This window comes from Sander lucioperca, chromosome 10 (assembly GCF_008315115.2).
Source record: "Sander lucioperca isolate FBNREF2018 chromosome 10, SLUC_FBN_1.2, whole genome shotgun sequence".
In the NCBI taxonomy this organism is placed as follows: domain Eukaryota; kingdom Metazoa; phylum Chordata; class Actinopteri; order Perciformes; family Percidae; genus Sander; species Sander lucioperca.
This window is the reverse complement of record NC_050182.1, coordinates 10,267,233-10,281,104: the sequence shown is the minus strand read 5'-3', so window position 1 is coordinate 10,281,104 and position 13,872 is coordinate 10,267,233. Positions and strand designations below refer to the sequence as shown.

General features: G+C 42.0%; 1 protein-coding gene across 3 annotated transcripts; it reads left to right on the top strand.

Annotated features, from left to right (window-relative positions):
• The first annotated feature begins 4,371 nt into the window (after positions 1 to 4,371).
• On the top strand, positions 4,372 to 7,922 carry s100a1 (S100 calcium binding protein A1). 3 transcript variants are annotated; one of them, XM_031298503.2, is made up of 3 exons: positions 4,372 to 4,496; positions 6,614 to 6,764; positions 7,556 to 7,922. In XM_031298503.2, the coding sequence occupies exons 2-3, from the start codon at positions 6,624 to 6,626 to the stop codon at positions 7,733 to 7,735; spliced, it is 321 nt and encodes a 106-aa protein (XP_031154363.1). In that variant the 5' UTR covers positions 4,372 to 4,496; positions 6,614 to 6,623; the 3' UTR covers positions 7,736 to 7,922. The 3 variants fall into 3 exon arrangements, with proteins under 3 accessions (XP_031154363.1, XP_035861970.1, XP_035861971.1); XM_036006077.1 differs by lacking the exon at positions 4,372 to 4,496 and adding an exon at positions 4,563 to 4,586; XM_036006078.1 differs by lacking the exon at positions 4,372 to 4,496 and adding an exon at positions 5,008 to 5,031.
• The last annotated feature ends 5,950 nt before the right edge of the window (positions 7,923 to 13,872 follow it).

Sequence of the window (13,872 nt, the reverse complement as noted above, 5' to 3'; positions counted from 1 at the left end):
ACATGTTTTAATCTCAGTTTGCACTGCCACAGGAAATAACTTCACAGTAAAATGGTGTGCTGTGTACATTTGTGCTTGTGTGCTGAGAAGCAAATCGTGCCAGATGATCTCATACTGCAAATGTTGTGATGTCACAAGGGTGGACCAAAACACAGGACACTGACACAGGGTTAGGTGAAGTTTAAGGTTTATTGCAGGTCAACAGAGAACGGAGACGATAAGATGCCTGTGGCTGAGGCACAGGGCAGAGGGGGGGGAGGGGGATGACAGCCCTGTAGAGCAGTGGTTCTCAAACTTTTTTCAATAATATACCCCTTTTGAATTGTTTCTTTAAGCCAAGTACCACCTGACCAGCGGCAATAATTTTTTGGTAGAATAAAAGTCCATATAAAGAGGAACAAAACAGCGCTGTCAGTGATAGATTTACTAAACAACAGCCTTGTAACTGAAAAAAACATTTAAATGCTGATGAGAAAAGGAGAGAAAAACGGTAAAAAAGAAAAAACCTTGGAAAAAGATGGTAGAATGAAGGGAGTAAGGCAAGAATAGGTTAAAATTTTATCAAAAACTTCAAAAACCGTGACATAACTTCGAAAAAAGCGAGAAACTTGTAAACTGACATTAGAAGGAAGGAAGGCATGATAGGTTCAAAGAAGGCAACACAAATGTCACATTTTTGGCAGGAAAAAAAAAGTCTACATAAAGAGTAACAATGTTCTGGACAACAGCCTTGTAACTATTAAACATTTTGTTAAATATCTCACGTACCCCCTGCAGTCCTCCAAAGGAGAGGGAGAGAGAGAGGGAGAGTGAGAGAGAGAAAAACACCAACACAGTATTATTACTATTACTTAATATAAAAAACATAACAGTACAGGGAGTATTTTCACAATGTGCACATAAATATACAGCTTATAGTTTCAGTTCATAAAAAATAAATAACCAACTTAAATCATCTGGCAATATTGTCTATAGTGTTCCTCAGGAGAGGAGAAGTCTTTAAAGGTTATTTTTATTTTTTTATTTTTTTTTATACTTTGCATACAGAGTCAAATAATGTCTGAAGTTCACCATAAAACAATTTGTTACTGGAAAGAAACTGAAGACATCTGGCCTTGTGAATATGATATTAGCCCAAAAGACACAGCAATTTTATCACGTTGTCAACGTCCTTGTTATACATTTAAAAATGAGACAATACATTCTGTTATAGGGACCAATACCAAGAGTCTCTAGCCTGGAAATGCAGACCCAAATCCGAAAGATTAAGGGTCTGGCAATGAGTAATGAAAATGGCCCAACTCAAGGGGTGGCACCAAGCATGCATTTGAAAATCTCACTGCACGCAATTGGATAACACTACGACCAATCACAACAATACACAGGGTGACGTATCCAGAGCTCCAAACGCATAGCTACCAGTGGAGCTAACTGGTAGATTAAACTCTTGCCGTATCTGGTCGGCCAAATAGCAAAAACGTCCTTCTTGCAAAGGAACAAATCAAGCTCCGTCTTCTGTTCCTCTTTTAGATAAAAAGCCAAGTCTAATTCGTTCGTTGTAGCTGCCAAAGCCATTTCAAACAACTGGTGTTCATCTTTAGCCATCTTGCAATGTTTACTAATGACTTTGACGTCGCAGCGCTGTCGTCATCTGTTTAGCTCGCCTCTGGCCCACCTATATCGGATACATCGATGTGATTGGTGCAGCTCAGCTACAAGGGCATAGTTAATGAGCATCATTACTCAATGCCAGAGTGACTCGCTGAGCAAATTCAAATTGTGCTCTTGCGAGAACTCTGGATTCCAGGGTAATGAGTCTACCAAATTAATAAAGAAATTTGCGTCCAAAAGTTACAGTACATGAATGAGTACGGGCATAAAATATACTAATATAATAGACATTAGCTGAATCTCATCACCCTTATTTGATTTGCTCCTTGACTCCTCGGCTGAACCGGAAGTTGTCCTGTCCCTCCTCGGTGAAGGCCGTCTCAAAGTTCTTATTTCTGCCCCGAGGACCGAGGAGTGAGCATCGACGAGGGGATCATCGATGAGCTATAGGCGAGGATACATGAGAGCAGCCTTCCCGGAAGCCTTGCAGCTGAAGGAGTTGCTAACTCTGCCCATACAGCTGACTTATTCACGTAATGCTTCAGAGGAAAGGATGTCTCAACACATTTCCTCCTCCTTCCCCCCCTCGGTGGGAGGGACTAAGACGCGAGGAAGGGAGGCAAGTGGAGGCCTCGAGGAGGCAATTTAAGCGGGGACTGCCCATTTCTCTGACGCTCCATTGTTCCGATCTCTCAATAACCCGAAAAATTCCCATTGGTCCTACAGCCCACTAGTCTGACGTCCCTTTGGTGGCGAAATTACGAATCCCACTATGGCCACGCCAAGATCCACCCTACGAGGCAGATCTATTGGTTGGGGTTAGGCATTTGACCTTGGGTGATTAAGGTTAGGATAGCCGATTGGTCAGGGGATAGGACCTGTACAGATGGGGTTACGTTACCTTGTGTAAGCATGGACGTCTGGCCAAGAAATGCTATTGAAAGGTGATTCTTGGGGTGGCCATAGTGGGATTCTTAATATCACTGGTGGACGTCGGACTAGTGGGCTGTAGGACCAAAGGGAATTTTTCGGGTTATTGAGAGGTCGGAACAATGGAGTGTCAGAGAAATGACATGGCACCATTTAAGCAACATGAGATGCAGAGAACGACTCAACCTCCTCCTCCACTTGCCTCCCTTCCTCGCATCTAGCTATCGCCCCGAAAATGTGAAACGAGCTCCCTCCGTGTGAGGACGGCCCCCACAATGCCTTTTTTTAATCATGTCGAAAGACTCATTTATACTCATTGTCTTTTGAAATGTTTCCTTGTCCATTGTTTTATTGTGTCTCTTTGTGTTTATCAGTCCCTGGGTTTTATTTATTTATTATATAACATGCTGTCTCTGTTAGTGTGACCCTTTTTGCTTATTAATGCGCTGCACTATATGGAGGATATATCCTCCATAACACTGGCTCAACTCTGTTGTTTTTAAATGTGCTTCATGAAGAAAGTTGGATTGGAGAAGACACAGGGAAGTGGGAAACACAAAGGGGGGTGGATACTGGAGCACAGCCAGCAATGCTGACTGCTGTGACCTTTTTTTTTTTTCAATTTGCAGTTCTGTATCAAATGTACATTAGTGTTGAGCACTGAGGCCCCATGTTAAATTTTTAGAGGCATGCAAATATCCATGACTCTTTTATATCGGTCACCTGAAGATACTGATGTAAATCAACCCCAATGGTTTGCATTCAGTGAAAAGATGATTTCACTTGACCGGCCTGAACTTAATTTGTATTGCTAGTTGCACCAGTCATTCAAGCATAATAATTTCCCTTATTGCAAATGATGTTGCAGGAAAGCATTAGTCACACCTAATAAACATAAGCGAGGCATGAACACAGGCAGCACACAGGGCAGAGCCATGGCAGGAAAAAGGAAGGGATTGCTTCAGCCTATTTCTTGATATAAACACAACAGCTAAGAACAAAGTGGGAAAAGAGGTGAATATATGGCCTATATATACAGGGTGCAGTTTGAGAAAAAAAATCATAGGCAGGGATGTTTTTGATCATGCACAACAAAGCCAAACATGCAAGAATTAAATCCCCCTTTCAGTACCATGGATATAGTGCCACTAGGCCAGCCATGCCAAAACACATAATGATGAATTTTTTATTAAAAATTCCACTGAGGTAGGGATATGAACACCAGAAGGCTGGAAATCCCTCACGTCCCCCCCACCCCTGCAGAAAATTGCACTTTGCACCCTGTATGCATGTTTATATATATTTATAATTTTAGGAGATTATATATGTATGTGTGTGTGATGTTTAAATATATGGAATGAAAGTCTGAAAATATTTAATGAACCTTGAATATATTGAATGAAAGTTTGAATATATTTAATGAACCTTTTATTTTTCTTTTGCATGTTGGAGGTTGATGTTTATAGAAAGATAGAAAGCTATTATGTTGGGAGCTTAGACATTTGGAAAATTCTGTAAATTGTTCCAGAATTCAAATTTTCAGAAAGTGTCCCAATTTAACAATACTCACCCTACTTTAAATTTGTACCTAAGGACAGTACTTGAATAAATCTCCATTCCACCACTGCTGGTTACTTCTTTTTGATAACTACTAACATTGGTAGTGTGTGTGCAGGGTTCTATTAAACATGCTGGCTTCCACTTTTTGGACCTAAATGTTCACATCCGTGTGATAACTCGCAGCTGTGTCTCATCAGCTGTAATAAACCGCCTGTGGTGACCTTACATGGCCCGGCCTGCGGCTCACCTGGGCAGCAGGTGATGTCCCTGCTGTCCGGAGGGAGGCGCCTATCTGATTCTGATTGCTTTGCACGTAGGTGAGAGGAGCCTATATATAACTGATGAGATGAGAGCTGAGGCCACTTCCACCAGCAGCTGTTAGCGTCACTGTTCAGGTGAGTTCCTGCTTTTTTGTGTGTGCTTGTTTGTTATTTAACCATGGAAGAGCAAGAAGCTTTAACAATGAGCGCGATCACATCTGCCAGGTTAGACTTCCAAAAAGAGGGAACATGGTAAAACATAGGGTATGTTTTTATGTGTTTTTCACTGGGAATGGCATCTGGCATCTGCAGTCTGGTTTTAACATTTCCAAAATGTTCATGCTTGTAGTCTGTCAGTTAATGAGTCCCAGCTTTGCACTGGCGTTCGAAGGCTTTTAATTAGCTCCCCCGATCGCAGCGGGTATAAATGATTAACGGCAATCATCGAGACTAATTAGGGGAATGTGACGTAGCACTTGTGGCTCTCTAACTGTAGATTGAGAGTTAGTCACTCAGACTCTCGCATAGGCTACAGATAGTAGAGCAGCCCTGCATTATTAACGTGAGCACGTCTCCACTCATCGATAAGCATCGTCATTCATTTAGATGATGTAACATGACCGACAGGAGTTATTCCTCGGCATTAGGGCATCAGGACGTTTTATAGAAGGTAATGCAAGCCATGATTTAGATTTCTGTATTTATGTGAAAGCTGCCCTGCGGGGGGGTCTGTCCTTTGTCCTCCCTCCCCTGAATCATTGAGGGTGGAGGTGAAATGACTCAGCCCCCCCTGTAGCAGCTTCTCAGGTGTCTGACGGCTGAGGGGTAGGTGTAAGGTTAGATATTTAAACTGTTTAACTCTTGGCTCTCATTCATGACCTTCCTCCAACAATATATTTTTTTGTTAATTTGTCCTCAAGCTGAGTTTGGCACAGATATCAGCCTGTGTTTTTTTTTTTTTAACCAGAGTTTGGTTTGACTACTGTTCATTAGTAGGGCTGGGTACCGAATTGGATACTTTTTAGGCACCGACCGAATTGCCTCGTTAATGTATTGAAAAATGCCTTGTCTTTCAATACCTCATAGGTGACATTTATGGGGGATAATCAAAACTGCCCAGTGTAATGAAGTCAAAGAGGTGCAAATAAGATGTGCATAGTTGTTTTTTTTTGTTTTTTTTCCTAATTATGAAAAATCCCAAAACAAGTAATGTTTTGAATCGGCAGAATCCTTTGAACAATACAGCAGATTAATCAATATTTACATAAAGATTACATTTGCATGCAGAAAAGGGACATTGTTTTGGAAAAATTCACCAGAATGCAGGAAATGAAAGTGTTTGACGCTCAAAAGGGTGAAGATTCTCCCCCCGAAGTACTTTTACCACACTGTAAAAAGACTTACAAGTAAAAGTCCTCTACTGGAAGTGTTCAGTAAAATTTAAGTATCATCAGCAAAATGTACCTAAAGTATTAAGTTAAGGAAATCCCTCCCATTTTAGAATCTAGAAATGATCAAAACAGTTGTCTGTCAAACTGTCAATCAAGTGTTCAGTCCACTAATCATTTTAAGTGTACTTGTAGGTATATAGTGTTTATAAAAAACATTTTATAAACATGTGTTCAAACATTTTAAGTACATTATATTTCTCTCTGAGATGTAGTAGAGTAGAAGTAGAAAGTGGCATGAAAAAACTCAAAGTACAAGTACCTCAAATTTGTACAGTACTTGAGTAAATGTACTTGGTTGCATTCCACCAATGTTCACTTCCCTTTTATGTTGGTGCGATTAGCCATCACAACAACATCTTGATGTTTTCCCACATGAAAACAGAATGTGAGCATGCAGAATGTCTTATATTTTCCAATTTGTGCATCCATTGTGTGCCAGTAGATAAAAACTTCACTGCAACATCTCCCCCTCTTCCCTTCAGCAACACCTCCACATCTTGGGCAACCTGATAACTGTAGGGATTTCTTTCTTTTCTTCAGCCCCCCACTGAAAGTCATCTATATTCTTGCACTCAAAATGTCTTCTGCACCAGAGCTAATGTAGGCTGCTGTTCCTTTGCATACTGATCTGAAACACACTTTTTGATTGCTAGAACCCTTAGTCTTAATAGGCTTATTTTTTTTCCCAGCGGAAATACACAACATTGCTGAAATGCCATTTTACCTTTTTTTTTTATAGACTTCAACTGTTAGTAATGTTTTTTAATAAGACTTCTTGATTTGTCTTTTTTATATTTTAAGGATTTAAAAAATGTGTTCCCACCTGCAAACTTCTATGGAGGGCCTCATTGCAGTGTTCCACTCCTACTCTGGAAAAGAAGGGGACAAGTACAAGCTGAGCAAAGCCGAGCTGAAGAACCTGTTGCAGGGAGAACTCTCCGATTTCCTGGCAGTGAGTATCTTTGTTCACCGTGATCTTGCATTGCCAGATCTGTCGCCTCAGCCCTGAACTATGGTCTTATCTATTCTGGAATTGGGGGGAGAAATGTTTTGTGTCTAAATTTCTTATAAACCAATCTCAATCGTCTCGGGGCGCTAAGCCCCCGATGCAGCGACGGTGTCTTGCAAAAATGGATAGCTGAAGGGGAGGGATAAAGCGGATGTCAGGCTTTATTCCTGCAATGTTCATCCAGTAAGCGAGACTATTGACTGGACTGTAACCAAAAGTTGTCACAATACATTAAAAACTAAGGACACTCAAAGAGCGCAGACCTCCCCCAAGGCATGCCCTTTCTCTTGTTGTTGAAAGTGAAAAATTTGTTTAATGGCCCTCTTTCCTTAGTTTCATGAAAATCGGGGCCAGTTTTTTTTAAATGTAATGCTGCCAACAGATAAGCTGAGACGAAAACATAAGGTGGAGGTAATTGCATACCAGAAAGGTACAGCTACATCTTCTCTGGGCGGATTAAGACAAAACATTTATTTCATTAACCAAATAAACCGATTACTTTAACTAAAAATCACAAATAAGTAGTTTCTATAAAACAAATGATGGTTGCACATCTTGGCCAATGAAGATAGAAATTAAGGCATTTCCCTTTTGTGAATTGCAGATTCATGATAAATACACTTTTCCAAACTTAAAGTGTAAGGGAAGGACCAATTTATAACATTAAATTGACCAACACACAATGGGTGGTGGGATAATTTTTTTTTTTTTCATCGTGATGCTTCTGTTTGTAGGGCAGCAAGGACCCCATGGTGGTCGAAAAGATTATGCACGAACTGGATGAAAACAAGGACGGTGAAGTGGACTTCCAGGAGTTTGTCGTTCTGGTTGCTGCACTGACCGTCGCCTGCAATGACTTCTTCATAGACGAGAATGAAAGCGCCATGAAATGCAAGGACGCTGGTTCTAAGTGAGACCAAGTCTAATATTCACATTGAATCAATAACTCTACTACAATTGTATACTAAGAATGTCACTTTAGGGATGCACTGTTGTCACGGCACCTTGTAATGTTCCAAAAGATACATCACTGCAATCGAAACTCAGTTCTTTTTTGTCTATGAAAAGTCCATCTTAATAAAAAAATGATCATCCTGTTTTCACATGTCTCTTATTTTAAGAAGCTAGCAGGACTTAATGTATTTTAAGGAATAGTTTTAACATTTTGAACTGGGGTTGTATGAGGTACTTATCAACACTGTCAAGTATTAGCTACAATATACTGTAGATGGTGGCTGCCACGCCCCTCTGTTTGGCGAACGGGCAGGAGTACCGACACGGAAGCTTAGCGTTGTACTGCTATGGAAGCAGGCTGAAGCTAAACCCTTAAAATAAAAGGCCTACCTAAAAATCTGGTCTACAGCTGGCTCGTTGTGTGACTTTGGTGTTTGAAAGGGTTAGTTTGGATTCCCCTGTCTGACGGCAAAGTAAAGCGGTAAATATATTTAGCGGCTGCCATCTTCAACAGCAGTACCCGACATTGCTTGGCTTCGGTGTCTTGTACTTTTTTGCTTGATTCTCCAATCTGGTGGTGTGCCAACAACCATCTACTGTAGGAATACCCAAACTGTGGATGCGTACCTCCATACAACCCCACTTCAAAATATCTGAACTATCCCTAAGAACATTTTACAGATTCATATTACAGAATTCTGTCCCCTTGAGCCAGACCCTGAGTTTGCACCATTTGAAGTCAAGACTTAGACAGCAGGTTTACATCCAGATAGGTTTCTGATTTATGTCAACCTGAGTAATGTAAGCCTGTTCAGATGTGGAACAGACTTTGAGCACCACCCAGTGTCTGACTGGGATATTTCATGTCAGCCAGCTGTCGGGTCTTGACGTCATTCCTTTCTCGATCCAACAGTGCGGTGCTCAACCAGCAGCTCTGCTCCTGTTTTTATTCCGAAGGGATAACGCTGGCACGTTAAATACCGTCAGTCCCTGGAGGCTCTGAGACAGTCTTTCATTCATCAGACACATCCTGGCTGTGCATTTCAGAGAGAATACAGTAAGATCACTTTGACTAGTTGATGAAATAGACATTTATTGAAGCAACACAATGCAGGGGTTTATGAGAGCATTTACAAACATTTAAATTCCTATCTAAAAAGATCTTGTCTTTGTACAGACAGGGTTGCATTACATTTATACATCAGGTGCTTGATGACTCCTGCTTTGACCTTTTTTCCGGAGTGATTCAATAATGCATTCCTGTGAAATGAGATGTTTACTAGTCACAAAAATAAAAATACTGAGCCGTTAATTGTAATTCATCTTATAGAAAAACACATACAGTCAGCTCTTGGTCCAGAGTTTACTGACTCACTTTAAATTACGAATGTGCACAGATTGGTAAAGCTTACACAGGACTTTGTGGTGGATTATTTCACACATTCAAAATTAAACTTTTAGCATACCTTGCGGCAGCACGAAATTATTTTCTTTATCGATTAATATAACGTTTTTATTAAGAGATTCAAGTCAGAAATCATGGAAAAGTGGCTCTAAGTGTCTCCTTTAGTCTGAGTATTCAAACCAAAGGAACCAGTTAAATCCCTCAGTACAAGTAACTGTTAGTGGATTCCTAAAAATATCTGGGCTTCTTTATCCGATGATATTTGAAGAGAAATGTTAATTTGAGAGCTCTCTGCTGAAGACTGGAAGTGCGTATGCTAATACTAACCACAGCGACGCTGAGGATGTTGACATTTCACTTCAAAAGCGTCTGCTGGTTACATCAGTCAGTCAGCTTATAATGAAATGGACATCTTGACTCAGACTGCAGCACAGACAGGCGGCCTTGCATCCTCTGTCTCCATTAACATAAGTAGGGCAAAGAAGCATTTAAAGTTAAACGCAGCCCTCTTTCGGACTGCGCACAATGCAGTCTGGAGACACTCAACACGGGGCCTTTACAAAGTTGTGAAGCTCCATTAATTATACAACAGCAGCTTGTCTGACAGCCATTCATGACCCACACTGTGTTGTGTTTGCAGCAAACATAAAGGGTTTAGTTTAAGTAGTAGTGATTCATGAATAATACATAATTTGTTATAATTTAGAATTAACATTTTTACAGTAAACTCTCTGGTATGTGTGGTATAACAGCCCAGTCTCATGGCAGTTCGTGAAATGGTTATGTTATTGAATCTATTGATTCGTGAACAGGACACGATTATGTGTTTTTTTTCGTGTGGTGATTATGAATTTTAATTTAATGTATTTAAATGGGAAGCATGTTTTGTAATCACAACACGACAATGGTAGGGAGTAGTAAATCCGCGCAGGGAGGTTGGTCGGGGTGGCGGATGGGTCAAACAATACAGGACTTACAGGAGACCGGGGATCACGTCCGCCGTGTTGCAGTTCCTTTCCACGTTATTCTCTTCCTAACCACAACCGTCCCGTTGTTTTCGATGTGTCCTTAGGGTGACGGTACCTTTCCCAGTTCTTCTTTTCCTAACATCAACCGTCCCGTTGTTGCGGCGTTTCATGTCCCCGTTGTTGCGTACCACAGAGACCGTGGATCGTGTCCCTACGCCCGGGGATGGCGTCCCCGTGTGGCGGTCCCGTTGTTGTCGCCGGCGTGTGGCGTTTAATTTCCCCGTTGTGGCCGCGTGTGGCGGTCCGTCCTGTTGTTGTCGCCGGCGTGTGGCGTTTATTTTCCCCGTTGTGGTGTTTAATTTCCCCGTTGTTGCGTCCCCCAGAGCAGCCCAGTGTCATGGCAGTTCATGAAATCGTAACGTTCGAAAATCGTGACCTGTACACGAAATAAACGAGAAAATCGTGACCTGTACACGAATCAATAAATCCAAATAACGTAACTATTTACAAACGTAAATAGTTACGTTAATAGAAGGCGTGAGAATGGGTTGGGTATAACAGAGTATCTTTTAGTTGAGTTTTGATTGCGTATTTGAGTTTTCCTCTTTTGTCCAAAAGAAATCCTCTCAATAGGTGATGTTATCCTGTTTTCTAATATATTTTAGTGTTAAAGGTCATGGACACCCACACGTGTTTTCAGTTATTCTGGCTGACTAGACCTCTTCCCAGGACTGTGTGGTTACACTGATTGATTGACATCTTCCTGAGCCTCCTGTTAGCTTTGTTGCACCTGATAAGGCAGGACAAATGACACCTTTTATCCTTCTTATTGGTAGATGAAAACTGTGATGTAATGAATTACCATCAAAGCTCCGGCACCACCTTCAACCTGAGCAGAGGTCTAATCAGCCAGAATAACTGAAATCCCCTGCGTGAGTGTTCAAAGGCTTTAGAAATCCAAACTGGACCGCTCAATACAAGGCTCTTTCGAGATGAGCCAGGTCTGCGCAGAATCGGTTCAGCGGCGATTGCCGCCCAATGCATACCGGTTAGATTTGTGTCCGACTTGATCCCGACTTGCTCTGACGTCATGCACACGTGGGCAACGATAACCTCACGAGATCAAGGTTTGAGATGCAGGCAGCGCAGTTGCTTTTCACCGACTGCAAGGCCCAGGACATGATGGGAAACGCCTGGCTCTCCGCTGATCTAACAGCTGATTGGTTCAGAATTGACTCAACATGATGACGTTTTATATACACTTTTTATAGTTTTTGAATTGAAGGGATTTTAACTGCTATTTGTCTGATTTAAAGGCTTATTCTGTACAGAAAACATATGTGTTGATAGTTACGTTTAGAAATCAGATTAGACTAAATCCGTTCAGATTACAGATCATCTACAGTCTGTTGTTTATTAACAGCAGCAACAGATTGCATGGAGAGCATTTTGACAGCTACTCTGTCATAATAAAAACAACTGGAGATTGTGTACAAGCTGATATATGGGTCTGATAACATCATATTAAATCGGAATCTGACCTAAAAGGATGTGACTTCCGGTTTACGAATCCTACTATGGCCACGCCAAGACCCGCCCTACCAAGCAGCTCGATTGGTTGGGGTTAGGCATTTGACCTCGAGTGGTTAAGGTTAGGATAGCCGATTGGTCAGGGGATAGGACCTGTACAAACAGGATTGTGTTACCTTGTGTAAACATGGACGCCTGGCCAATAAATGCCATTGAAGGGCGGGTCTTGCCGTGGCCATAGTAGGATTCATAAATTTTCTTCTTCTTCTTGCCACTGCCCCCTCCTGCTGCCGCCTGCTCTCGTACACTTTACAGGCGAGGCGCAGTTCATCTCAAATGAGCCTAATGTCTTGAAACATATTTTACAGACACACACTAAACAAACCTGCCCCATGCTGCCAGTTTGCAAAATAGTTAAAACTGCAGGTTTGCATGCTGTGAAGTAGAGAATTTGTCACTTTTTAAAAAGTAGAGCATAAATCATGAAGAGCATTATAAAAACCTCATTAAAATGAAGCCAGTTCACACGTGGAGCAGGCTAACATGCCTCTTACATGACGGCAACCTTGAGCACCACCCAGTGTCTGATGGGGGCAGTTTATGTCAGCCTGCTGGTGCTGACATAATCCCTTCCTTCCAGTCTAACAGTGTGCTGCTCACCCAGCTGCTGTGCTCCTTCTGTTCTGTGCTGAAATAAAAAAAAATGCTGTCGGTGCATTCAGAAGCACTGAGACATCAGCTTTCATTCATCAGACACATCCTGGCTGTGCATTTCAGAGAAAGAATGCAGTAAGGTCACTTTGACGAGCAGATTAAACAGACATTTATTGAGGCAACACACTGCAGGCAACAGAGGCGTTTATGCAATTATGAGAACATTTGCAAACCATTTGAATTCCTCTCTGAATAGATCTTGTCTTTGTGGTGAAAAACCGACGCTGTCAGAAGAATGCACCAACTCATCATAAAAGAAGGAAACCCCATTCCAATGCTCCAAGAGGTGAGACCAAAAACGCAAATCGGAGCGGCGCCCGTCATCTAGGGACACGCGATCGTACAATGTGTCCAGCAACTGGGAAATAAACGAGCGCCCCTGCGGGATTACGCGCATGGCGAAATTGAGACGCCCGAGAAGGGAGAGCAACTCACGTTTAGAGATGGAGACGGCGGAAGAGTGGGACGCAGCGATGCTGCGAATGCGCATCAATTTATCGAGCGGGAGAGACGCTTTCATGCTTACAGAATCTAAAGTAATGCCTAGAAACTCCAGGCATTATGGCGGGGCCGATGGTTTTCCCCTCAGACAGGGGGACGCCGAGGTACCCAAAACAGCGCCGCAGTTTGCCCAGGGACACGCCAGAGCCATCGTTGGAGGGGGTCTACAAGAAGAAAATCGTCCAGCAAATGAAGCACCGAGGGCACCCTCACCCTGTTAAGCAGGATCCAGCACAGGGCCTCGGAAACGTGGTTGATAAATCAAAGTTTAGGCGTTTCTTCCCAGAATACTTCTAATGCGGCATGTACATTTAGAAACTAATCCAAACGCCGCAGCAGGCTAAGACGTGGGTTTACACTGAAGACGCGTCACGCTGAACCATTGCACTTGATGGAATGTCTTTATTGATCCATTTCACAAGCTTAGCAAGAAACAGCACTTACTTGAATTGATGCAGTTCATAAGCCGTGCAATGATACCTCAGACAGTGCAGTAACAGGAGACAACGATGGTGACGGTCAACAGAAAGTTTCTCCACATGCTCACCCTGCAGCAATCATCCAAACACAACGCTAACCCGCTCAGGTGAACACACACACGCACTAATACAGACACCACACCCCCGGTGACACCCACAGTAACCAACAACGTCACTATGCGCATGCACATACACAACAGCACAAAAAGGAGGAAAGATAATAAAAGACTAATCAAACCCAATTTATGGCTCCTACAACTTCCTAGTAGCCACGCCGATGGGACTGACGCGAAAAACGCCGAACGGAGACGAGCTAAAGGGACCGATGATGTAACCCTTATAAAAAAAAGTATAACGATGGAGTCTAATCTCTAAAGACTCTGTACATTTCATATTATGCATATGTACAAATAAACCTTTGCATATTAGTCTTTCCTGATTGAAATATAGTGTAATTCCTTTTTTTTGGTAGGCAATTTATTTGGTGTCTAAAAATGTAT

Bases quoted from the DNA above. Each gene is read 5' to 3' on its own strand.
- s100a1 (XM_031298503.2), top strand. From the start codon at position 6,624: ATGTGTTCCCACCTGCAAACTTCTATGGAGGGCCTCATTGCAGTGTTC. The intron at 6,765-7,555 runs GTGAGTATCTTT...TTCTGTTTGTAG, and splicing joins AACTCTCCGATTTCCTGGCA to GGCAGCAAGGACCCCATGGT.